General features: G+C 38.9%; 1 protein-coding gene across 1 annotated transcript; it reads right to left on the reverse strand.

Annotated features, from left to right (window-relative positions):
• Positions 1-108: 108 nt before the first annotated feature.
• On the reverse strand, positions 109-27,747 carry cxxc4 (CXXC finger 4). The gene is made up of 3 exons (XM_041981960.1): positions 27,371-27,747; positions 24,614-25,552; positions 109-1,228 (listed from the first exon to the last, which is right to left on the reverse strand). Exons 2-3 carry the CDS (start codon positions 25,436-25,438, stop codon positions 1,184-1,186), a joined length of 870 nt encoding a protein of 289 aa, XP_041837894.1. The 5' UTR covers positions 25,439-25,552; positions 27,371-27,747; the 3' UTR covers positions 109-1,183.
• Between the last annotated feature and the right edge of the window lie 39 nt (positions 27,748-27,786).

Raw genomic sequence — 27,786 nt, forward strand, 5'->3', positions numbered from 1 at the left:
ATACATTTATGTATATATCCACTTTCTTAATTTATTTCAATTTTTTACATTTGATTTTCTAGATGAAACATTTTCTGTCCAGATAACTTTTACTGAAGTCACTTTTTTTTATTTTAACACATAAAAGCATCACAACAACAATTTACAAATTCTTAGTAATCTTCAAAACCAAAACACATTTACACATGCAACAATAGGGTTTAAGACAATGAGTAACTTATTGAATAATTTTGTTTTTGGAATGTATTGTTGTTGACAGGAGAAAAGACTGCTGTTTACTCCACTAAAGAGAAGTCCAGAGTATCCGTTAACCTCAGAACAACATCTGACTTGTCAAATATGTCTCGTGTTCAGCGATAGATTTCCGTGTTTTTAATGCAGCATTTTTGAGTGGCATTTCTTCTTGTCTTTTTGACAACCTTTAGTGATGCAAAAAGAAAAAAAAAGATTAAAAGTTTAATGACCAGTGTAGTTCTGTTAAAAAGATTTAGTTGGATCATCTGTGAGTCTGAACTCCAGGCAGCATGTAAACATCTGCTACTTAGCCCAATTAGAGGAGTGCAGCTCACCATACAAGACAATGTGCCCTGTTCTACTGTGAGTCTGCTTAAATGAGGAAACACATCACAGACCCAGTGCCGCCATCCTTCAATGAGACACATCACCCTGTCAGCAACAGTTGTAATATGAGCATGTAGCTTTTAGCAGAGTTAGGAGATAAGAACAGAATATAACTTAGAAAGAAATGATTGAAGTCAACTAAAATAAAAAAAGTTTGAAAAATAATCAACAGAATAGATTATTGCTCCAGAGTGACTCTGTGTTTGTTAAATCATTGATCCGTGTGGCCTCTTGTTTTACAGGTTCAGTGTGATTGTATGATTGTCTGTTGGAGTCCTTTACACAGGAATGGCTGTAAACATACAGCCACAACACTAAAAACACATTCATAGACACCAAAAATATACATAATGATACTGTCAAAAGGTACAATAATTACACAGAAAAGAAAATTACAGAGTTAAAACAGCACTATTATGTTTTTCTTTATATTTTTGTATGTTCTTCTTGTGTCCTCTCCAAAATTGTTGGGCGCGTTAGTTCCTGTGAGCTGTTCAAGTGCTCCAGACAGAGAGTCCCACCTGCTCTCTGACTGCTGGGTGGATGGACATGGTAGAGCTTTCTAGAAGAACCATCGAAAAGCCTCGCCATTGTTGACCGGTGTCCTCTGCAGGAGAATAAATAAATAAATAAATAATATAAATAAATCTTTATATATATATATATATATATAAGATCACATTTTGATTTCATGTCATTGTCATGCTATGCTCTCAAGGAAATTACAAAAAACTTGTGTATTCAAAAAAATGGCAAGCGCATAAAAAGAGGATTGGTGGATAACAGCAGTTATAAAGTTTATGAAAATGAAGTAAAAACCTAGACGGACACTTAAAAAAATCTGTACAGCCACCAAGTATTTCATTAAAAAGCCAGCCAAGGTGATTACATCCATGTCCCACCCACACCCAAATAATCATTATGCCGGATGAAATATTCAATACAAATTCCCAAGAAGCAACAATGAGGCATTTAATTACTGTGAGCTGGAGCTGCAGTGAGGGGGAACAGTACATCATTTCAATTTGAGCCTGCGCCAACAGCTGCTCCTCCTCCTTCTCCCCAAAACCTCAACACGAGTGACGGTCTCATTTGGAAGTCAGAAACATTAAATATTGGAGTCTCCCGCCAATCCCCATGACCAATTAGCACTGTTTTTCTCCTTTTGATTTATTTTTTTGCTAGCTGTTGACAGAGGTGAAATGGTGCAAAATCACAATTAAAATTAGTGGAGCGTAATTTGACATTTTAATATCAGCTGTCACTGGTGGCTCCTTAAAATCATGCTAATAAGTTATTTAACATCAGACAGACCCAACGAGCTTATGCAGGCTGTTGACCTCATGAATAGATAGTTGACCTCACGTGAAGGTTATTATTATTATTCTAAGGTTTTTAAATGAACTTGTAGATTTTATTCTTTCAGTTAATGCATGTTTAAATTGTGATGTCTTGTTGATGTATGTTTGTTAACTAGCAGTTGTAGCTGTGACAATTCAACTTTTATATAACAGCATATAGCAAAATTTTAATACAAAACATACGAAAACAGTATTAAAATTATCTTTAATACTATACTAATACTAATATTTAAAAGATAATTGTACCCGATCAAATATTATTCAAAGGTAATAAACTTCATGTGGCACCCACTAGCCATTATTTGACACATTTGACTTGTTCTTGTGATGGAAAAACCTGCCTTGGAACAAGTACTTCAACTAGATCTGAGTGAGTTTATTGTATAGCACAGTTACTGGGGCTTTAAGATAGTCTTCCTAAACAGTCTGAAGCCACCAGCTGTACATACACAGGCTCATCCTCACACCTATTTTGGATGCATACATTCTTTCTGTGTCTGTATGAACCATTTACCATATTTTCACACCACATTAAGCAATTACCATTATCCTTCCATGTGAGTAATGGAGGAGTCCAGAGCAGCAGGATACCATCATCACCAATTTAAAACCATAGATGATATGAAATATTATCCTGCCTTAAAATGTCAAGATGCTCTCACACATTTGATGTTTTCTTTCTTTCTTTCTTTCTTTCTTTCTTTCTTTCTTTCTTTCTTTCTTTCTTTCTTTCTTTCTTTCTTTCTTTCTTTCTAAATAGCAATGAGTTGATTATGTCACTGTAGCTTCATTGATTTTGCTCTATAATTTATACAATTAAAATATAGTTTTATCAGCTTTTTGCTCATAAACTGATTTTATCATGTGAGTAAGGGTAACTATAAAAACCTAACACATTTAACTGCAGTTTGCATTCCAACGAAGAGGCAACCTCTGCTGGTAAAATGTGAAGCCTATGCTGAAGTGGAAAAAAATTGCAGTTCACCCCTCATCCGCTAGGGGCTGGCTCCAAAACAGAGCAAATCCCCATAGACTCCAATGTTAAAAAGGCCAACTTCACAGCAGGAATAAACATGTTTAAAGCCTGGTACAAAAATCCATTTTAGGATTAAGTTTACCTTCATGACAACTGTGAGGGGGGTGAATTTTTTATGAATTATTTAATCTTGAAATTCAACAAAATTAGCATGTTCTTTTGATTGACAGGTATCCAATATCTGCGGCAAGTGAGAATGCAGCACAACCGCGGTTTTTAGCTGCCAATCAGCTCACCTTAGCATTAGCCCACCTACCTCTATTAGCAGGTTAGCTACCATTTTCTCCGGTTTAGCTTGGTTAGCTCATAGCTACAGGCAGCTCGGAGTTTGATGGGTGTCAATCATCCACCCCCACCTTTACAGTCTCCCTCTCAGCTTTATCTCTTTCCCCATTCTTAGATTTTCTGGAAATGACTACATGCGTGACGCTGCCAAGATGACGACAGTGGGAATGCCCAATGAGCTTCAATTCAGCTCCTCAGAAACCTACAGGTGACATAATGGAGGCTCCATCCATCTTTTATATACAGTCTATGGTTCTAACATTTGTCAGTGCAGTGAACATGCAAATATAGAGCACGACTTTGTTGCAATTTCACAAATCAGCTGATCAGCCAGAACATTAAAACTACTAGCAAGAAATGTGAGTAACTCTGCTCATCATGTTATAATGCAAGATTCTGCTGGGAAAACCTGCATCCTGTCATTCATCTGAACATTAAATTGACACATGCTACCGCCTAAATCGTTTTTGTACCATCGTCCCATGTGGCAACAGTTCTTCCCAGTAGTAGCAGCCTCCTGCAGCTGCAGTGGACCACATAAAGAACAATTAGACTCAGGTCCTTCCTGGTTTTTTTTTTGTTTTTTTTTTTCCCCTAGTAACCGTATGGGGTACTAGCAACAGATGGAGGATCAGAGGTTTGAGACGTCTCTAGTGCCCTTGCCTAAGTGTCCTTGGGCAAGACACTGAAAACCACTTTGCTTCTGATGCACTCATTGGTTGTATGAGGTCATCACACGGATGATTTCATTTGGAAAACAATAACTTTAATTTTGGTATTTGGAATAAATGTAGAAAGTAAACAGAAAACAGACAGAGTCACATGGTGGTGGCAGATGCTAAAATAAGTGATAAAAATGTAAAGGAAAGAAAAAAAAATAAACATGTAAACAATAAGGCCCTGATTCACTAAGATCCCTGATAAAGACTGCAAAATGGCATGCGCACGCAAATAGATTGCGCGAGTTGTGACCTGATGGAGATACAGCTATTAGTGGATGAGACAAATAAAAATATAGCTAAGAAATCTAAATGTTACCAGAACAACTTCAGTATGGAACAGTATTTGCTGAACAGTAAATGCAGTTGGCAAAACCACAGGAACACCAGGTGAGTTTAAGAGGATGTGACATGACATAAGACAAAGTTCCAAAACAAACTGCTTATTATTAAACCTCTGCAGGCCCTGTGATGGATTGGTGACCAGTCCAGGGTGTACCCTGCCTCTGACCTGCTAAATGCTGGGGTAGACTCCAGCTTCCCGCAACCCTTGATGGACAAAGCAGTATAAACAATGAATGGATGGATAAACCTCTGCAAATAAGACAGGTGAGGGCCGGCACAGGAGATGCCTCTGACCAATGTTTAGCAACTGGTGCAGCTCGCTTACTGTGAGGAGTAGATGACGAGAATACTGGGTATGACACTCTAGAGCTGATTGCAAAGCAAGGTTTGGGACAACACAATAGTTTTAGTTGATGAATTAAAACATATAGATCAAAAAATGTGCCTCCTGTGGCACTTTTTATTACGTACGCTAATGGGGGTGCATTGCAGCACACACTCTGCATCTGGTCAGTGCTTTATCTGAGCTAACAAAGGTCATGAATGCACTTAAGAGCAGTATCGAAGATGAGGTACAGGCGGTGTTGAGGGCTCTCAATGCCAGCAGACCCAGAACACTGCAGCAGCCCATCCTATGTAACATAGCATTCAACACAACAACACAGCCATATGTTTCAAAATTTTTTCCCGCTGGCATTATAAAAATATTTACACGACCAGAAAAGATATGGTCCCTGTGTTGCCTCTGAGGTGTCTATGCCTCCATCTTGCAACAATAATTGCAGCCATTGTTTAACTTTGTGCCAATTAATACCTGCCTTTCACACGTGTTAAATATAGCTGCAAAATTAGCAAGCGCCATCAGTTTTGTTTGGTAAATCACATTGCATGTGCTACTTTAATCTATTTGCATCTGCTCCTCCCAATATTTAGAAACGCCCATAATGCATGTACATCAGGTGCAAATGTGCTAAACAGATTGCTTGCATTGTCTTGCCCATTTAATAGATGCAAGTTAGTAAATCAACTGCAACATGTTTTTGCATGTACTATCAAGTTTGCACATTTTTTTTTACACATGCACATCTTTAGTAGATCAGGTCCTGATATAAAATGAAGTTCCACAACAGATTGCTTATCATTAAACCTCAGCCATACAATTCTTAAAAAATGACCACTGCTTTCTGTGTGAGCTAAACATGTCTGTCAGTTTTTATAACAACTATTTTTACTAAGAGACAAAGCGCAAATAATGTGTGTATGTCTAATGTTGTAGACACACATTAGCACTTGGATATGGCACATCTACCTGTGCACTTTCAGGCTTAAGTCTCTATCTGTCTTATGCAATGCTCAGGGAGCTGAAGCAAAGAAGAGAAAAAGTGGAGTTGAGAATGTTTAACTTGATCCATATTCCTCAATTGATCAGTCCCTGGTGGAAGTGCGGCTCACCAGAGACAGTAATGACCCTGCTCAGGGCACTCGGCATGTCTGTTTTGTTAAGTTCCCATGTTATCGATCTAGTGGGGCTCTTGAGTGCTGCTTGGATTCACTCCTGGACCCTATAGCCTCAGCACACAGCAGTGACCAAGCACAAAGAAAGCTCAATTAGCATTAGCTTTGCGTTGTCCACTTTCCCACCTGCATGCACCTTCAACATCACTCCATCATCTGGCAGGACTGCTAGAGGGTGTGGGAGAAAAGTAGAAACAAGAGCAGAAAAACAAAAAGAGAGAGACACACAAGGAGTAGGGAGACAGCAAGTGCTGACAGTATCACACCAGGGATACAGGAGCAATGCCAAGGTTTTACCTCAAGTCAAGACTCTGTAGCAGCAGCTCAGCCTCGCATTAACGTCTGTGCTTCTGCAGCAGAGCACACATAACAACCCAGCTGCAATGACACACAAGGAAAAGACCATTTCCTGCACTGGCAATGAATGCACACAACGAAATACTGAGCTGACTGTTGGAAGGAGAATTTTGCTAGACCTCAAATTAACCCCAACACACCATTACAGTAGGCAGGATATTCTAAATGTCTGCTGGTCTCTTTCAGTGGTAATGGCACAGTAAAACTGACATGTGGTGGAATAATTCTCCGCTGATTCTGGTGAAGCAGTGTGAGGTCTCAGGGCTGCCAGCACACCCTGTGATTCTAACAGAGCCTGGCAGGTGCAGTTAATGTTGAAGCCACGTTGTCAGCTGATTGAGAAGAGGTGGTAGAAAGACAGCATCAGCTAGAGCAGGAGGGTGAATCATTATCAAAGCAAAAGGACTCCAGGCTCATACACAGTTAACTTAAACCTCCAACTGCAATCTTTAAGATCCAGGTTAAGTCCAATCCTCCCCATATTTTCCACGGAAATAATGAAAAAGCATGAAAAGTCTTCAACCCCCACAGCCCACCCCTGCCCTTTCAATTCCCTGCAGCCTTGGCGTCACACTGAGCTGGGGCCAGAGATAAACCACTCAAGACGATGAGGATGATAATGGCAGACGCCGCAGCGCCTCAAAATTCAATCAGCACCCGGACGTCAATGCGGATGAGTGTAAAAGTGAAATATGCTCGCTGGCGTGTGTTAAAAGACGCCACACTGGGCTCGCAGAAACAACAACGGGAGATGAAGAAGACGATAAGAGAAAAAACAAGAAGAGGAAAAAGGACGGGAGAAAGCAGCAGAGAAAAGAAAAAAAGAAAATAATGTCTCTCTGCTGCTCGGTTTTCCAGCACAATCCCACTGGCATTCTGAGCAGCCCTACTTTAACCACAGACTGTGAATAAATTACCCTTTTGAACTCAGGGTGATTGCAAATGTGCCCCGGTTTCTCTTGAGACATGTCTGGCACTAACCCTCAGCTCTCTGCTCCCAGCCAGCCTTGTCACAGAGGCCCCTTCCCTCCCCTCCTTTACATACTCACAAGGCTCACGCACAAGCATGCACAACATCATGAAACTTTTAATTCACCATAACTGCAGGAGGTTTTTTTTTTTTCTTTTTCAGCTGGGTACAATTTATCCCATCTCCCTCTTTACTTTTCTCTCTAGGAACTCTTAAAAAACCTGCTTATTCAGAATAATAATAATAAAAAACCTATTACAGAGGAAAGGATCAAGAAAAAAGGTGTGTTTTGGCAGAAAAAAAAGCATGATGATAAAGGAGATGGGCTGAAGGAAGGGCAGACATTTTAATGCAGGTTTAACAGCAGCCTGTGGGAGTGTGCTGATGTTTTTCCAAATGCTCATTATAACACATGGTCCATATGTTACCCTGACAATGCACATTATTTATTTAGTTACAGACCAGAAACAAAGCCACTTCTTATGACCAAAATCTACAGGTATTAGACTGACATACTGCAAACAAAATAAATTCGACTTATCAATGTTTCTAATTTATCTTGACAGACATTTAAATCTGTGATCATTTTACTTTGCAATGACAGTGTGACCTAATATTTTCGACTTGGTCTTTAAACAGGCAAACTATGTTAAGTGAGGACATACTTTCTGACATTATGGAGGAAAAACTTTTTATAGCCGACTAAACATTTAGAACCAATCTCCAGTGGTGATGCCAGTGTTGATGATGGTGGTGGGGGGTGGGGCGGTTTCAGGGTGAAGACCGCCTTAACTGATATGTTATATATTGCCTGTCACTTTATTCTGCAGAAATATTGGGGCGTTGCCAAGCTCAAACATGGAAGGTATGGCAATCCATCACCTGCAGAGCTACCCATGTTGGTGGGTGGGGGTTGAAATCTCATCTCGAAGCTTGTAAATGGTATCCTAGCTGCTCGGTGCCATTTATAAAAGATACTTCTCCAAGGCCGCTATCAAGGACCAACTCATCTAAGCATCCACACACTGCTGCACAAAATGCTGCATCACAAGAAAACGCAAACACACTCTACCCAATCACAGATTAAAACTGAAAAATTTTATTATATATGAAATATTGATATTCAAAAGTAGCAGTTATGCCGAGATTAATAAGTAAAGGTAGAAATTAAATAACTACTGCACTTTTACAAATCTGTCACATGTGCTTTTTAGTTTTAAAAATATTTACACATACATAGGATTTTCATTTTTCATGGCCTCATGTATTTTGTGTATGTTTAAAAACGTCCTTTGAGCATTTCCTCAGAAATTAACGCTACATGTTTGCAAGCCGCAATATGCGAGTAACAGGTAGGGGCAGTGTAGAGACCAGTTTGACCAGATGGAAGGTAACAGGATCAAGAGCGGTAAAAACAATGGAAAGTTTCAAAGAAAATGCATGGTGTGGTTACATACCATCTATGATACTGATGTTTTTTCTGCCATTATCTTAAAATAAACCACCATAACATCAACATCTTTATCTTTTTTTACACCGTACAAATTTAGTAACTATCAAATCTGAGTACTCTATCCTCCAGTAACAAGACTAATACACGGGGAAGTATATGAACAATTATGCTTACAATAGTGATAAAAATAGTAAAAAAAAAACTGCCATAGTCTGTTTCTTTCAGAATATCTTTCCTGCAAATACCACATATATTCTGCTACTTTTTCCTCATGGTACAAATGCAAAGAAATGAACCTAAGCCCACTGGTGTGGTGAAACACATCTACCTAGGTCCAGCCTTGCGGTAGCCCCACATTCAAGCAAATCAAGCTAAGTGTATTGCGGATGTTTGTGAGTAATGAGGAATTTGGGAGTTTTTTGCTGACAAGGCATGTATTGGATGGTGTTGGGGCGTGCATGTGCATGTGCCTGTGTGTGTGTGTGGTGGTGGTGGGGGGGGGGGGGGGGGGGGGGGAGGGTGTGATGGTGTGTTCAAGAGCTTTGCCTGGAAGAGGAGGGGGTGGTCACAGGGGGGAGATTAGGCTGAGGGGCAGTGGAGGAAAACCAAATCCATCTCCATCTCGGAAACATCCTAAAGCAGATTACTTACTTCAGCGGCAGAGGAAGAGAGGGATGACAGAGGGAAAGAAAAAGAGGGAAAAGGAGAGGAGCAGTGGAGCCAGAGATGGATGAGGAAGCAGAGAAAGAGGGAGCAATTAGCATAGATGCAATTCTGGCACAGTCCTCTGACTTGATATTTGACCTTTAGTAAGAGTCTTGCCAAATATCGCCTGAGAAGCACAGACGGACCATATGGTGAAGTGCTGCTGGAGGCTGAGTGCGGTGTGACTCCAAGCCTCAGTATGCTAATGAGGGAATGTAATTACAGTGCAGTATTCCTGCAGGACGTATATTTCACTAGTCCTCCATAGGAGTGGATTTACAGGGAGAAGGCTTGTGTTGTTTCACAAAAACAAACCAACAAAAAAAAATAATAATATATATATATATATATATATATATATATATATATATATATATATATATATATATATATATATATAATCCTTCTGATGAAACAATAAGGGAGCCTTTAAGATGACAGTGAAATGGAATGAGCCCAATGGTCCTGAGGCTGCAGAGCATAATGCCTGATGAACTTCTCATGATAAGCCAAAAATATATAATACCAAAAATAAATACTCTCAATCTTGTGTTGAAAAAAGCTGCTGATCCTCAGTCACTGATGTCACAACAGATATTTCTCATTAGCTGCCAACAGCCAAACACCTGCTGAGTCAGTGATGTCACTAATAGGGGTGAGATGCAGAGATGAGCAAGCCAGAGACGTAATCAGGTATCAGATCTCTGCTTCATGTAACACAGTATCTTTGAATTTTTAGATATTAGAAGAGTAAGAAATGAAACTTTCTAAACAATATCTTAAGGATTAATATTCATTTATAGCCAGGAAAGCAAAGAACTGTAAGCAGTGCATGAGATCTTGACTTGTTTAGCATTTTATTTAACATTTTATTAAATGTATCTTGTCTATATTAACAGCTGGATACTGATGGAAATCACAGGAGGAAAAGGACACACAAGATTCTAGTAAAAAAATAGCTCTTTTAAGCTTTTCTAAATATGTGTTTTTTGCATTAAAATAATTAAACCCAGATTTTTTTAAATGCACAGGTATGCCCTTTTGTTGTATGGGTAATATAAAGATGCAAGATCCCTGGATATAATCTGAGTAATCATTTCTTTATATATTGCTAAGACAATGGCCATGTATTGGCATTTTAACATGAATAAACATAAAAAAAAAAAAAAAAACAAAAAAAAAAAAAAAACAAACAAACAAACAAACAAACAAAAAAAAAAAAACAGGATATCAACAGGCAGCATTGGCATTTGGAGCTTTTCTAGTCTTGTAGACTGCTTAAAGCACTTTTATACTACAAAGTACATTTACCCCATTCATAGTCTTTCAGACTGTGCAGTGCTTTTTCTCTGGCATGCACACACACACGCACACACACTGATGAATGAATTAGAATAAAAGTGGGGTTAAGTGACTTGCCAAGGCCACTTTGACTTGCACTAGGGAAGCCAGCGATTGAACCACTGACCTTCCAATTGGCAGAGGACCCCTCTTTCTCTTGAGCTACAGCCCCCCCACCTGCTTCCTTCGTATAATACGATAACAGGATTTGTAGTTCTAACTAGCTTAAAAGTCAATATTTTATATGATCACCTTTCTTTGTAATTTATGTAAGTAGTCTTTAGAAATCATTCTCCAGGCTTCTTCAAGGACATTTAAATCTAATCTTTGGATGTTGCTGCCTATTTGATTCATTCTCCGCAAAGACGATCCCTCGCTGCTTCAGTAATATTCAGGTCCAAGACCTGAAGAGGCCCATCATTCCACAGGACCTGTTACCACAGATTTTCAGTATGATTGGCATAGCTGAGCCTTTTCTCCCTGTTTTCCTTCTTTAAAAATGTCTTTCTTGACACCAGAACACCACCGGAGACCATTTCGGATAAGGATTAACAGGTGGATTAACTGAAGATCTAGATGCATTTCTCAGGTCCTGTTTCAGGTCTTTGCTGGATTTTGTCATGCATCTTAAGAACGCAACTTAAGATAGTAAATAATTAGATAGCTGTTAAGGCACGTGACTGTGTTTTCCTCATGTCCACTTTTCTTAATTATTTTTAGGGCACACTACACACCACGTCACAATCAGTCAAGCTTTCAGCTAACAGCTGTTTGCGAAGGATTTTTCTGGTGCAAAATTATAATTTCATGTCTTTTAGTCTGTGTTTTTTTGGTACATTTCATAGGTCCAACAAAAAAAAATTAAACAAGTTATGTATTTTTTCTAAAAAGTCTGCTCATAACTAAAAGCCTAAAGATAATATTTATGATCTTACTTTGTTAAGTCCCCTGCTGTATGTAGACACAACACTGGTTCAGGTCCAAAGATTGGACTAAAAAGCTATCCAACGTCCAAAAACAAAACTTTGGGAGACCTTCATAAGTAATTAATAAAACCACTTTAAGTAAAGATCTGGCCAATCTGAAACAAAATATAAAGAAAAGGGGATGGCTTAAGACTTTTGCACAATATTATGCTTTGTTATCTTTTTTAGTCACCTTTTAGCATTTATAACCAGTGTTACACTACAATCTATAAATGAAAGATCTATTACACACGTTACATGTAAACAACTATTAGTATAGAAAAATAATTTGAGTCATGTTATCTAAAAATGATTCTGCAATGAAAATAATTTGAATAACAGATCAATCTGTGGGCCCATATTTTTTTTTTACTTAATCAGTGTAACAAAAAACATTTTAAAATGATTTTTAATCATACAAATTGTTCTCAGTGCAGCACGTTAATACAAATCATATTTGTAAAATCTTCACTTCCAACTTTTGGTATTTTGGTTGTTTTCACTTTAAAATCTGTTCTTGTCAGTCAGCAGCAAAACAGCAGATGGGATGTGTTATCTTTCAATATTTAACCAGAAAAAATCTCAGTCTCGGATTCAACAAAGTAGAAGCTCTACTAACATTCCTCTTGATGCTCCACCTTCTGTGGAGACACAAAGTTAAAATCTAAAAACATATGAGAGGCAGCATGCAAACTCTAAACTCTTGTGTCAAAAAACTGATTTATTTGCACAATTCTGACCCCTTCCCATCATTTCTGTGCACAACAAGAATGTTGTACGTCCTAAATTGCTGCCTAGGAAGCATTACAATGTGTTAATTAGTAATGTACCACATTTTGTGTTACTAATGACATTCTTTAACAATTGTTGAATCTGTATAAGCATCTTTATTAAAATAGTTACTAATTATGGTAATGGCATTTTTGTTCAATAAGTCAAAATAATCATACATCTAAGATAACAGCATTAACAGTAAAGAATTGATTTCAATACTCTTGTGTTGCTGTTGACACAAGGTCCAAATTTATGCACCCCTGTGTTGGCTAAAGAACTTTTTTTTTCAGTTGTTTCTCTTACCTAATCTGGTTCTCTTACCAAGTGTGAAGAATTACTCTGTTTTAGATTTCTTCCAAGGCTCCCTTATTTATAGAGTCCAAGGTTGTTCAATTGAGCATCCCAGTTGTGAAGCTCTTACTGACTGAATTTGTGGAATTTTTCAAGTGGAATTTTAAAATTGAGTGAAGGGTTAATGGAGTTAAATACTACTGCTCCCTATGTGTTTAGAACTGTCTTACCATACAACATAGGACAAAACTTCACACTATTGACCTGTTTATTGTGAGAGATATCCAGGTTGAAAAGAGAGTTAAAACCACTCAGACGCCATGAAGCTTCCATTTATCATTTACAGATAAGCCCAGCCTACACAGATGGAGGCTGAGCTGACAATCATGGCCACAAGCTAAGGTATCACCCAGAGATGAAAAGGTGCTGGTATTGCATGCCAGTTACTAAGTGTGACAAGGCTGGCCTCCATTTCAATAAGCTCCACCTTAGTACTTGTGTTCAAGTTATGAAGTTTTGAACAAGGCTGCTAAAAGGCCAACTCTCCTGAATGGGAAACAATACAGATGCTTGCAGGAATGTTTGAGTGTCATTGTTTGAGTTTCAGGAAAACAAAGAGATACCAAAGCAAGGTCAACAAAGCTTCAAGACATGAAATTAGGGCAGTGTGTGCAGGGAGAAAGGGCAGGTGTTTCAGGATGGGTAGCACAGGGAGGAGAAGGAGGGTGGTGGGGACAGGACATGCGTTTGAGTGTGGGGATACCCTAGGGATCTGGTATGGAAATCTCAAATTTCTCAGCCAAGCTGCAGCCCTTTGAACAGCATAAGGCGTCAGCTAGCTCAACAAGAAGCCATGTGGGTGTAACGAAGCGAGGGCTACGAGAGGAAACATGGTGCCAGTCCTCTGAAATGTTAAATTGAAATGCAAAGTAGGAGTGGGCCTTCCTGTATTGAGCAGATTTTTCAGCATCTGTGTGGGAGCCCTTAAACTTAGGAGGCCCATACCCAAAGCTCTGCATATTTACAGTAAATCAGCATCATATTTAGGTTAGGATTAGAAAAAACACATGGCTGAAGCTGAATGTTTGATTTTACTCAGGTAACTGGGAGTCCAACCAATCTGTTTTTAAAATTCAGATTGACAGAAGCTTCACCTTAGAAAATAAAACTTTTGAATGTAGAGATATACCGTTTTCATTTTTAAAATATATTTGTTCTTCTTGTCTCTACCTTTACCTTTGTGCTTCTCTGACATACAGTATGTATTAGATATGACATAATCAAAGTTACTGTTATGTTAAATTGTGATCATAACTAACCAATACAAACCAAAGGTTTAATATAGAGTGAGCATATGTACTCTTTTACCTGGACATGTCCTCTTTTCAAGAACTAAAAATGCATCTGGCCAGAGTTTCACAATCGTCCAGGATTTTTGCTCTGATCTCAGCCTCACAAAAGTTTACATTGGATTTGCATTGTTTCACCCCCCACACTTGCTTATTATCATCAGCTCTGTTTTAAGGAGCAAAAGGCGAGAGAAGGAGAGGAGGCAGCCACAGTGCAAACATTGCAGAAAGGCCAGAGTAACTTGGTGTTTGTGCAAAACTCCAGAGAAAGTGTGGGTGACTTTCCCTCCTCATTGTCTTGGCTTGGCACCCGTAGAGGATGAGAAGCCCATCTGAGCCCAGTCTCACAATAAAACTTGCAATGGCTAAGTTTGACTGGCGTCACGATAAATGTTTAGAAATTGTGTGAAGGTGAAGTCTTTCACTATCATTGTTAAGCAGATGTGATGCCAACATTCCACTATTAATATTCAATGCTAAATATATGTACTCCTTTATCCCTAACTATAATTGATCTAAAAGAAAAATATAAAAGAAAAAAAACGTCGGACAATGGTTTCAGAGTGGACTTGAACTTGGTTGTCTTGCATGTCAGTGTGTGGGGAAACATTCACTCTATCATGTACAACCATTTTTCTACATATAATGTGAACTAACCTCAACCAATCAGATCAACAAACCTGTATATGGTGTAGCCATTTTTCACTACTTCAGCACATAAAACCCATCTGTAGCTGTCAATGCAGGGTGCAGATTAGTCCAAACGTTTACATTTTAATGACAAATTAAAAGCTGGGAACATGGTCAAATGAATTGTCTTGTGATTGTGAGCCTGTCTCAGTGTCTGCTTTAAATATAATATATGCTGATGCTGCCTACGTATTTTTTTTTGGAGAGGGTTGCAGGCCTAACTCAAGAGCAGCCCAGAACCATCAGCTGACCACAAAACTGCTGACACTGATGTGAATGACGGTGTGAGAAAAAAACACTACAGTCCTGCACTAGATTAGTGGTTTAATAAATCTGTTAAAGGCATTCAGTCATTCAGACTAATGTTACTTAATGTTCCTTGTGGCTTCTGTCAGACATACCTGTGACAGTGATGGGGGTAGCCACCATGTGATATTTGCCATTGAGAATAAAAAGTACACCAACTGAGATGTATGTATCAAAGTAGTTTTTATAGACTCACACTTACTCTGGTTGTGTGAACAAACTACTGGTAGATGGAAGCAGCTTAAACCATCAGTGATGTAAAGAACCAGTATCTTAGGGAGGTATTAATTATATGTATAGTAGCAAATTTAGTTTTCAGTCTGAGAATAGCTTTTCGGATGGATTCCTCTAAACAGCCGACCATATGTCAAATTAAATGTCATCCCTGCTGTATGTAGCTGCCAAACAAATTTATACATAGTGTTTCAAGCTTAAATCTAAGAAGCTAGCCATTACAGAATGTTTAAAAAGGGGTTTAACCCATCATGAAGCCTATACAGGCAGCATCTTTGTGATTTTTTGTGTTTATTTCAGGTCATTTATGTCTAATACATTCTCTCTTTTAAACTTCCCTCCTGATTGGAGTTAAAACTAACCAGTGTTCAACATGCAAGTCTGTAGGAAGTTAGTTGAGATTTGGGAGTTGATTTTTATTTATTGCACCTTTTTTTTATTCATACAAAAAAACATAAACCAAATGCATCTGACTAAATGAATATAAGTTGGAAAAATGGAAGACGGGAATTTAAAAGTTTTGACAATACTGAAAGTACTGGTGTCCCTTTTAATTTTGTAATTTCATTATTAGTTAGATAATACATCTAGAGATGACAAGACAGGAGCTGCAAAAATGTAATTGCATTTACACCAGAAACCCCCTCCCATGTTTTTTTTTTTTTTTTTTTACCATAACTCGACATTTACAACTTTTGAGCATGCATTAGTATTACGGAGAAATGCTTCTTGCATTGTTTTAGGCCATTTATTTCCATTTCCTTCTCTGTTTCAAACTTCCTTCCTAATTAGAGTTAAACTTATCATTCAGTATGTTCAGTGTGCAAGTCTGCAGGAAGTTGGTTGAGATTTAGGTGTTGATTTACATCTATTTTAATCAGCCCACATAATTTGAGTTTAGGGAGTTACAAGCCAGCAAGGGGGAAAAAGCAACTTAAAACCACCATACAAATTAAATAAGTAAAATCTAAAGATGCAAATGTATGAAATGTTTAAATTGTTTTATTAAATTCAACTGAGGGACAACATTGTCAGGTCAGGTATTCTAACAATGTAGAGAAACATCTCTTCCTGGCAAAAAAAAATAAATAAAAAAATAAAAAGAAGACAATATTACCCCTGATGCAAAGGAAGGAAATATAGGCTTCACTTGAAGTAGAACACAGATGAAAACAAAAAATTCTATTGTTAAAATATTACCTGTTAAAGGCAGCATTTAAAACAGGGTTAATCCAGGCAGACTCCTGGATTATTTCTCAAAACACAGCTTTTGCTCTAAACAGATTGAAATAATTTCTCTCCTCAACAGAATGCCTCAGACGGATCTTTCAAGGAATGACAACAAACTGTGACAAGCTCAATGGCTTATCAGTTTGGGGGGGAGGTTGGAGCAAAGGAGATGTGAAAAAATCCACCTGATGTCATCAGCTGATGCATTATGAATCCCATCCACTGCCTGGGGACCACAGGCTGACTTCACACCTCTGTGACACTCTCTAACCCAACGGTCTCTGACAGAAAAAAAAAATATATATCTTTTTGGGCATGGTGTCAGATGCTTGCCATGAAATATTCATATATCTGTGAGCAGAGCCACAATAGAGGGGGTGGCAGCGTGTGAGGATTTGACTTGCAGAAACTGAGATGCTTAAACCACATTGACCGATTTCTCTCACAAATTGTCAGTCACAAATTCACTTTCACATCACTATTCCTTGGATGGCACAAAGCCATCAGTTATTTGCTGCATTTTAACTTGTAGACATTTTTCTCTGTCTATCCAACTGAAAGTGGCTTGAGATGACTTTGTCTTCACAAATGAAAACAAAAAGGTAACTACACCATGGAAATTCCCCCAAAACACCATTTAACAAGCACGTTAGAAAAGAATTAAAGTTCAGTTTTAGTGCACTAAAGGTCCACACAAGCAAACACTTGTTTTTCATTTAATGACTCATGGTGCAAATGTTGGACTGGCATACCCCGTCATAAATCTGATAGTAGCTAGGATAGACTCCACCCCATCAGCAACCCTGAATTGGACTAAATGGGTCTAGAAGACGGAAGGATGGACGAAATCATATTCATAGATGAGGTAAAGATTAGTACAGTTAGCAAAATGCTGTAACAGTCCTTTCTTTACCCTGTTCCCTGCAGACATGTGGCTTAAATTTTGTCCTGAACAACTGACATTCAAGCTAGTTTTCAAATGGATGCAAACATTTACGTAAAGGAGTGACAAATGGGAGCTATTACATCTATTCTTAAATTTGGTTGCAGAGCAAACTTAAGTAAAGCTTAAGTCGTTGCTGCAGCTGTGGGTGTAGTGAAATCAAAGTATAGCACATGGGCTCAGAGCATTTGTATATTTTGTTGCTATCCCACTGTCCTTTTTCATTTTGCAGGGAAGTTAGATTGACAGGTATGTCAGCTGAAAACTGATATTCTGAACAATGCTCCACTTTTTGATAGAAGACCTAATAAATAAAAGTAGCATTTCCAGATCCACTGTTTTAGTAGTTGACAGTTAACACAGGAGTTTACCAAGTAAAGCTGTAAAACTAATGACTGGTAACCAATCCCTGTAAATGAGGGAAGAATTCTGCTGTCTCCTAGATATCCTTCCACAACTTTCATTGTCCCAAAGTCACATGGACTTTTTATACATCACATTGTGACATAAGTATACACAAACTGTATATGAGCTGTTTCTCAGTCGACCATCTTACAGTATTCTTACTGTACCAGTATGCTTAATTCTATACTGTTCAAACAGACCATATACTCTTGCTCTGCTGTAAGGAGTAAACACAAAACATACAATGTGTTTTCAAGGTTCTTTCCTCCAAATTAAAGTACATGTAACAACAGTTATGATGTTTTAGGCCAAAAGGCAGGTGTTGTACATCTCAACAATATGCTTTAATGTGTGCTATATAGACACAGGCAGAACCCCAGTACTGCTGATCTGCAACTAGATGCATCTTCTGTAGAAGCATCACTTTAAGTGCAAAAAAAATTCCAACACAATATGCTCTCTCCTATGAATATTCTTATAACTGTGTCATTTAAACCAGAAACTAAATTCAAACATATTTCTAATGTTGGTTTCCTGAAGGTTTTTGGCTAATGTCGTCCAACATGGCCGTGGTTTTGGCTTTGTTCCTTACTCTTACCTGGCCTTTTTTTTTTTTGGTTTCTGGTTGCTTTCTTTATTAGATGTTTTGCATTTCTATTTATTTTCTGGTGTATTGGGAATCCTTCCAGTTTTGACCAGTTTTACTAGGATTACTTTCTGCTTTCAGCTCACGCCTGTGTTCACTTGTCTAATTCCTTCACACCTGTGTTTAATCAGTTGATTACTCATCCCTGTATACTGCAGCTTCTTTTTACTTTCTTTCTATTTTTCTGACAGTTTAGATTGTTCCCTTACAATGTGCTCTCCTTTGATTCTACATCCTATTGTATCAGCCTTGTTGTATATTGGTTTGGATTCATGACTTATTCCTTTTTGGAAACTTCTCAGATAGACCATAAAGTAAAGGCATTGTCCAAAGGCCTCCAAAAAGGAACTACAGCACTTTTTGTAATAAGTAACACTAAAATGTGTTTATCTATATGCTTCTGTTTCCCATTTAAGTCCTCTAATAGCTAATCTCTCACACAACAGATGGATGTTAACATGTTAATAATGCTGCAACTCGTTAAATTTGGTCAAGGTCAAGGCGAAGAACTGGAAAATACAGCTTTTCTTAAAGTATTTAATTAGATATATTTGTACCTAATCTTAATTCTGCCTCTTGGCAGGAAAAGTGACTCTTTTTAGTATAGTTGTACCAATCATCTAGCCATCCAAAAGAAAAGGGACAACTTACTTCTGCAAAAACTTCCTAATAAAAGGGATATTGGGAGGAGGGGAATATGTCAAGAACATTGCTACTAATTTTAGATTAGCTCAATCATTTTTTTAAAGATTAAACAAGTGCAGAATGGAAAATATCTCAAAAATTCACCATCAGACTTGAACAAAACCTTTTGCAATTACCAAAGACTTTTCTCTCACACTTTTTCATGCAGGATCTCAGTAATGACGAGATACCTTTTAACTTCTCATCCAGAGTCAGCATCAATAATGTATTCTCATCTCTTTAAAATTTAAAGTGCCACACATTAACGTCCTGCCGCACCTGCTCTTTCACGCTGTCCACCTTCCACTGGGCTGCGTTCTACCCCCATCCCTGGCTCTCTCTCTGCCCCTCCTTGTGCTACAATGAAGACATTGACAATGCGTTCTCTCTTACCACTGAACCACGGATGTTAAATCAAACAGGGGCAGAGGAGGCGACAGACCACATAATGTAAGGGCATCGTCCAGACGCCTCCAATTACGCTTTGGCCTTAATTGGCAGCGGTGGCAAAGACGATGAATTCTTTAACAGTGGCGTGCAGCTGTGCCTTCCTGAGCACAGCAGCAGCCTAAGGAGGACAGCTATTCAGTTCAAATGGAAGCTGACAGAAAATCTACATGGCACGACCAGTCTAGGGGGAAAAGGGCATGACAGTGACTAAGGGGGCCTAGACTCTTAAGTATCTGAGGGCAGCTTGCAGGGAAGATGTGTATAATTAAGCGGTCTGCATTGTGGTTCAGATGGCAAAATCCCATTGTCTTGACAGGAGCTTACCGTTGCCCTTTAGGTTGAGCTGCGTGGCAGTTTATGCCTTCATTTTTTCCTTTCTTTTTTTCACGCTCGCCCAGACCTCTGCAACCAAATTAATCTGCAATTTTTAAGCTTGAATAAATCCAGAAAGTTGGAGATCTGCAGATCTAAAGGCCACATGTCCCTCAGGCGTTTCTTCTCTATTTTCTGTATTTATTCCTTACCCCCTCTCCTTAGCCTGCAGATTGACTGGGAGCACTCAGTGTTATCTCCAGGGAGGCAAAGGTTTGGGGGAGGGGGTGAAGGCCACAGATTTGTCCTTATCTATTCTGAGCACACCTAAAACAAATTAGACCTGGCTGCCGTTGCTTATTTGGCTCTCCCACTCTCATTAGGGGGACTGAATCCAGGCTATTTTCCTCAAGGTCCTGCATCTCTACCATTTGGGGCCTTGTCTTTTATCACTATAGCAAAGGTTTCTAGACAGCCACGCCACCTTTTAATCACAGCCATTTCATGTAGTCGTATCAACACTAAACAAAGACCAGAAAGCACAAATTCTCTCACAAATCCCCCCCCTTACACTGGGATGGGAATTTCCTACTCATGACTTGAAGCTGGACTTTGACATTTGTTAATTGAAAGAGGAATCTGTTCAACTGGATTTTCCTTTGCCCTTTTCCTGCTTTATCTACAGTCTTATGCTGATATGCAAACAGAAGCTTTATTTGATGTTTTTTTTTTTAAGAATTTGCTTTTGTCTTTGCAGTATTCTGAGTGCAATATCAGAAGCGATGTTCAAGTTTCTATCAATATACTCAATAACTCAGTGAACAGGCACTTGAAATCATGGAGATGTCATGTCCTTATTCAGCTGTATTATAGAGGAGGATGTTGTTTTCGACATCTGTCTGTAGGCATTTGATTTTTTATGCAAAGATGTCACTGCTGAGAGTCATTCACAAGCATGTTTTTTTTTAAATAAAACTTAAATTTGACCTGCAAATTTGTTGCATTAATCACAGGAAATGTCCAGCAGTGCAGTACAATGAAAATCTGATAATTACAAATGATACACTCAACTCTACTGCCTGCTCTGTCCAGTATCATTTCCAGTATCATTTGTAATTATACAGTCAAATACTATTAGCTCTTTTTTATGAAATAATCTTAGCCTGTTTCTTTTGTTTTAATCATATTTAAGAACCATACTATAAATAATTTTCACCGCTACCTGCAATGACAGTGGTGCTCAGATGTACAGAGTTCACACTTTTAAACTGTCCACAGCTTGAGCACATAAAAATAAGGGGGGAAATAAAAGCTATATTGAGTTTTCTTAACAAACTGCACCAACAATAATATGCACTGAGCCACTGGGTGAGCAGTGAACACTGAAATTAATGACTGCTCCCAAGAAAGGAAGAAGAGTGAATAAGAAACCAAAAGGAAAAACAAAAACTACAAATATGAACAACAAAATCTATCATTTTTCTACAGTTATATAATAATATTTTTTGTTTGTTCTATTCTAATGAATGAACATGTGATAATAGTAAATATCAGCTCCTTATATGGAGTCCAAACCTCCACAAATGCTTTAGAAAATTGTTAAAGCCTGTTCAGGATGCCAGTAACTTTCTGTCCTTTCTGTATTTAATAAAACACAAGCTGGCAACAATAACTGCATTTTGACTGACCATATTTCTATTGTTTAATTTTCCTACAATCCCTTCCCATGAGTCTTTTTGCCTAAATTAAGCTTCATTTGTGGTAAGCAAGTGAAGTAAACAAAGAAGAAGACACACCTTGCCCTCGTACGGGTACTGTATTTGAATGTTAATGGAGAACCTTTGAGCCATTCAAGCTCAAGCTATGCAGAGGTAACTGCTCAGGAAATGTTAGGTTAGATGAGATTCCTCTGCCAGACTAATCCATCCTGGAGCCTGAGAGCAGCACAGCGGCAGAACTGAATCTGCTGCACAACAGCACAGCAGTGACACGGGGCAATTCTCAAGGGCCTTGCATTAACGCACTAAATTAAAGGGGGTATTAGATTAAATTGGCTCTCCGATTTCAGGGGTGTGAGTAAAATTCTGATTTGCATTTTCCACCGCTGCTTAAGATATAATTAGTTCAGGGTGATTCCCATGTGGAAAACACTGACAGCCAAATCTCACTGGCTGCCAGCAGCTTATCATTTCCTCCAAGACGAAAGGTATGATCGGCTCATGTGTGGTGGGTGCAGCTGTTTATGACTTTGTGTTTGTGTACGTCTCTGTGTGTGGGAGTGGGAAAGGTAGGAGACCGTATGCAATACTGTTCACATGTGGATCTGCACATATGCTGTAAAATTTACTTCTAAATGTGATGATGGTTCATTAAGTATTACTTACAGATTACCTGCATCACCTTATTACTCATACTTTTCATTCAAATTCCAGTGACAATTAAGACACTGTAAGCATCATCTGCCCAGTGATAGAGACATTTGTACATTAACTCTGTGCTAATAAACACATGAATATCTCAAAGTCTGCACAGAAACTTCACACCTCTAACAAACCTTTAAACTTACAAGCATTTCCGCCTCACAAGGTGCACCTATAATTACACATGCAGAGTCAAAAATAACAATTATTGCAGGAGAAGTCCATACTATGGATTGCTGAAGTCAGTAAAGAAGCTTTTAAAAACAAGTGTGGATTTGTTTGGGGCGATTCACACCCTTGGTAATTCTACCCTTCTTTGTAAATGGATGTTTTCCAAAAGTGAGTCTATCTACGAATTATGAATGTGAGTCCAGCTTCCTGGACACCTATTTGGGACAACTGTTGGTACATGACATTGACTCATCTGCAGCATTCTCTTTCAGTTCATAACTAATAAAGCTTCTATGATGAATTAAAGCAATAGTGTTTTTCCACACTGTCCAAAGGTCACATATCTTATTAGTATCCAAGAAGATATTTAAATGCCCAGATTTATTATCAACAAAACCAGTTTATTATAACAAATTAATACATTCTGACAGATATATCTATATCTATCCTTTCTACAATTTAGGCAAAGCTGTGTGGGTTTGTCTACAATTCTTCTGTTTCTAATGATTGATCCTTTGCCAATGTTTCAGTGCTACAGTGAGTAATAATGGGTCAAATGTCTCTAGGATCGCTTTTGATGTTTTGGCATCCAAATAAAATCATTAAACATTACTAAAATTTAAATCAAGAATATTAATAAATGACTGACATACTGTTCAAAAAGCATAGATATAATAGAGAACCCAACAAACACACCGCCACACAACCTGTATATTTGTTGAAGGACACAAATGATAAGAATGACATAACGAAATAATAATGTTATGTCATGCTAAACTACACAAAACTAAACTAAATGGGCATTCTAGGTCAAGTTTGACTCTTCACTTTAAAATCTAATTTCTGAAAAGAAGTTGGAACAGTAGGCAGTTCATAAAGCTGAAAACAACAACAAAAATATCCATTATACGTACTGAAAATATATCTTCATAAAGAACATTTAGAAAAACAAATCTGAGCACAGATGCAAAGAAGAATCAAACAAAATGACATCTTTAATTTAGAGTTAACAAATAAATCCACACAGAGTTTATCCAGAAGTGGATGGGGTAATACTTTATAATTAACCCAGTTTTCCTCTCTGTGTAATCTTTTAATTAATGAGCAAATTATCTGGGCCTCAGGTTGCATTTGCTGGAAACACATCCTTACAGGCTCATGTTAAACAGTGAGCAAGTTCAAAATCTAATACTAAAGAGAGCCGTATTTCTAGCTTTATATTCAGCCTTTGACCTTGTTAGCCAAATGTCAACTGGTAAATAAATCAATTAAAATGAACCTTTTAAAGCATTTCTTCCCACTGTTTGTGTCTTAAAAAAACATCTTGATAATTGAAGGCAAAGCCAATGTTTGATGTTGCTTTTTTCCTATGAGATGCAAACTTTTTTTTTTTTTTTTTGCCTTTTTATCCCTCTTGATGTGCTTCGTGCTCCAAACTGACCCATAATAACTCAAATTTAATGTGAAATTAGGTTATTTCCCCAGTATGCATAATCACTTCATACACAATCTGTGGGAAGAGATCAGTCTGTGTGCTTAAATGGCCTGTACACACAAAACTTAGGGGGTGTTTTAAGAAACGCCGTCAGCAGCTCTGCCATCACTCTCATCGTGTCTTGGTGGTCGGAGGTTGAGGCTTTGTGGGATATTGATTCTCCCCATCCAGAGACGGTTTCCATAATTGGTTAAAATGACCGGGTGCAGAGAGAGATGGCTCTCTGCTGAAAACCATTTCCCAGCCCTGCTTGGAGCGGAGCCAAGCTCGGGGTTGTTCGGATGCGTTCCAGCCCCAGCCTGACTGGCAGCAATTAGGGGTGTCTGAGCCAAGCTCAGCTTGCGCTCCGCACAAACACCCCTAATTACTGCCAATTAGGCTAGGCGGGTAGGCAGATTTGAGAAAACGGGGGGATGTTCAGGCATGGGTGGGCATGGAAACAATTTTCAAGGGCTTAGAACGTGACTGGATGAAAAGGTTAATGCTTTGGAGTGCAAGGGGATAATAACAAAAGATGGGGAAGCAAAGCTCTGTTCTCACCTCCAGCGATGAGCCTGGCTTCTTCTTCAGCTCCTCACATTTCCTAAATTTGCAGATCTGGTGGCCTGTTTTGCGGTTCCGACAACTGCTGCACACACCACAGTTGATTAGCCGCCTGCAGGGTGCACACACCCCACACCTTTTCCTTTTCTTCTTTGCTGGGTTTCCACTGGATGCTGAGGAATTATTCTGTGGGCAGTCTGCCAGATTGGCAATTTGAAACGCACTGTCTGTAACGGCTGCTGAGGCTGCGGGGGAGTGAAGGGCTGTCATGACGATGACCCCGGGAGGTAATGAGATGCCCCCTAAAGCCGGAATAGCGGAAAAAGTTCCAACGCGTTCTGGGAGATTCATTATCTCTGCTTCAGCAGCGCCGCATTTCAGCTTGTTCATGCATTCTCCTGCTAAAGGTCTGCAGTGTTCGGGGGATAAGGTAGAGAGGAAATTATTATTTGCCATTTGCAGCGTCTCTGGCGGCACGCCAGGTTTCCCCGGCCTCTGGGAGTCATTTCTATGCATGCTGGTCCTATTAGGGTTTATTGCTGCTGATTTCCTTCCCCAGAGCATGGCGTTATCACAGTTCCAAGGGGACATACCAATTCGGGCACTGGGAAAAATGGGAGTTGTGATACGGGCAATTTTAGCAGTCTGCGGAAATGCCCCGTTGGTTTTATAAAAGTTTGCAAAAGACCTGTACCTTTCCATTTCTGCATTATAATCCAAAAGCTGGCTTAATCCACCATCCTGAAGGTTATCCTTTTGTAGAAGAGACACATCTGCGTTCTGTCCATTTTCAATGCAAAGCGCATTGTTTATGTTAGACATGGCTGAGGAATGCTCGTCAGTGTTAAATAGAAGAGGGTGAGGTTACAGCGGCCTTTGTCAAAGTGAAGCTGCTTACGAACAATGTGTTACCATCCTGGTTTATCTTCCCCAGTGCTACAAACAGAAAAACAAGAAAAAAAGAGAACAGTTAAATAAACACAAGAAAAATGTTTTCATTTAGATCGGTTCTCCTTAGTCAACTTTAACTTTTCTGTGAAGGTAACAGCTCAACATATGAAGATTTCTCTGGCAAACTGTTTAGGCATGATGATTTTATAACCATCAATTTATCATTTTATAAGATACCAAAAACAATCACAACTGGTCATCATATCTGGTGCCAAGATGAGCTGTGACAGACCAACTTGGTTTTTATCATAATGGAAAATAAATTAGCATGCTTGGAAAATAGAAACATTTTTAAATTTTGTCTACTTCAGATCTCCTGGCAAGTATTCTTATGAATTATCAAGAAAATCTTGTTAACTTAATTTGTTAATAAAGCCAGAGGTCCCAAACACAAAATAATTTTCCTTATTCCTAAACATAGGCACTTAAAAATGATCTGATTTTGGACATGAAGAAGAAAGCTGTTAAATATTTCAAATTTATTGATTCTATCTGCCTTAACAAAATAGGTAGAGGTGGTCCATCCATGTAAACAACGCTGCTCTGTCTCTTAAGAGCTCCTGGTATTCATTCATAGCCTCTATTACTGTGACAGCACTCAGTGATAGCCACTGGTGAATTTACAACCAGATCATGGACCAGACCAACCACAGTGTCAGCTGCCTCAGGATAGGACTTGTGTTTGTGTGTGTCCATGAGTGTGCATGTGTTGGTGGGAGTGGAGGGGTGCTCCGTTTCCTCTCTCTGTCTCTCCACCAGTGTGTCTGGATTTGGTTTCCACAGATAAAAGCCCATTAGACACATCTCTCCCTACTTCCATTACCTTTTTTCTGGGCTTTCTCTCTTAATTGCCATAGTCCATCCACTGCTGCAACACTAAAGCATTTCAAATCACATCCATGTTTTAAAAAGTGAACTACAAATATGCATTTGTAGAACTGGAAGGCTTCTCCTGGGTGGCATTATTAAAATCCTTAGCGAATCCCCTTTACATGCCCAAGTAAGGAAAATTTTGTCTCGTCAACCTAAAACTTTCAAGTGACTCTGGCTACAGGCTACATTCCTTACATTGTCACAATTACTGCACTTATCTACAGTATTTACCCAAAGTTATAGACTGGAACATATTGTAACATGACTTCTTTGGAACAATGTGAAACCAAGAGTCCCTCCACCCCTTCCAGATTTGGAGGTTCAATGTCATGTGACATCCAAAACAACCAGCAGCCACCCGTAAACAAAACCTCCTTGGCTTAATGATCAGCCCTCCTCAGGGTCATTATTACTTAATCAATTCACCCCTGGAGCGAAATACGCAGCCCAAAGGCAATCAAGTCACGGACATTGATTTTCAGCCTGTAAACAAAGTTTAGAGAGACAGAAATGTTCAATACTTGGAGCTGGAGGGAGACAGACAGAGGTTGGAAAGGAGTGAGACAGTAAAGGTTGAGAGTGCCAGGAGGAAACTGAAAGGAAGATAAGTAAAAAGAAAATAAAGGAGACACGTCCAATTAGGAACCATGTGGTTGCTGCACAGCGATGCCATTAATTACACTTAGTCTGTTCTGTGGTAGACATTCAGATCAAAGGTCATGCATAGATAATCCGAAGAGCGGTGCAACAGTGCACACAAAACCCCATTAAAATTAATCTGGCAGCAGCACAAATCAGGACAGAAAAAAAGGGGGTAAAAACGCAACTGGACACCAAATTATGGATGGACACAAGCGCGCACACAAATACAGAAGAGAGGGAATACAGAGAGAGAGAGAGAGCGTGAGAGAGAAAGAGAGCATCACCTACCAGGTTCCTGTTGAGAAGAGCTCCCAAGATGTTACCAGCCTGTGACCATGAAACGGCACATTACGGCGAAGCGATACGTGGGGGGATAAAATTCAAAGATGCGAGAAGACGCACAGACTCGCAGCCTGAGGAGAGCAGGGCGACCGTGTGTTTGTGTGTGTGCTCAGAGCGCTAAAAACAAAAGGATCATGTTATCGAGTTTCCTGTCAGGCGAGAAAAATATTGGAAAGTGCGTGAATAAGCCAAAAGGTGTCGTAGAAAAAAAGAAAAGAAAAAAAACAGGGAAGGGAAATCGTGGAGGTGGTTAGGTGTTTCCTCTCTTCTTGATCCGGGGGCTGTATTGTGTGTCTGCCTGGTCTCTGCTCAGTCCGCGTCTCCTGTCGCTGTGTGTGGCTGATTGGTGCTGAGGTGAGGAA

This window comes from Melanotaenia boesemani, chromosome 4, assembly GCF_017639745.1.
Source record: "Melanotaenia boesemani isolate fMelBoe1 chromosome 4, fMelBoe1.pri, whole genome shotgun sequence".
Taxonomy (NCBI): Eukaryota; Metazoa; Chordata; class Actinopteri; order Atheriniformes; family Melanotaeniidae; genus Melanotaenia; species Melanotaenia boesemani.

Coding starts and splice junctions, on each gene's coding strand:
- cxxc4 (XM_041981960.1), bottom strand. CDS start 25,438: ATGTCTAACATAAACAATGCGCTTTGCATTGAAAATGGACAGAACGCA. Junction 1,229..24,613: donor AGCCAGGCTCATCGCTGGAG/GTGAGAACAGAG, acceptor ATTCTCCTGCAG/AGGACACCGGTCAACAATGG.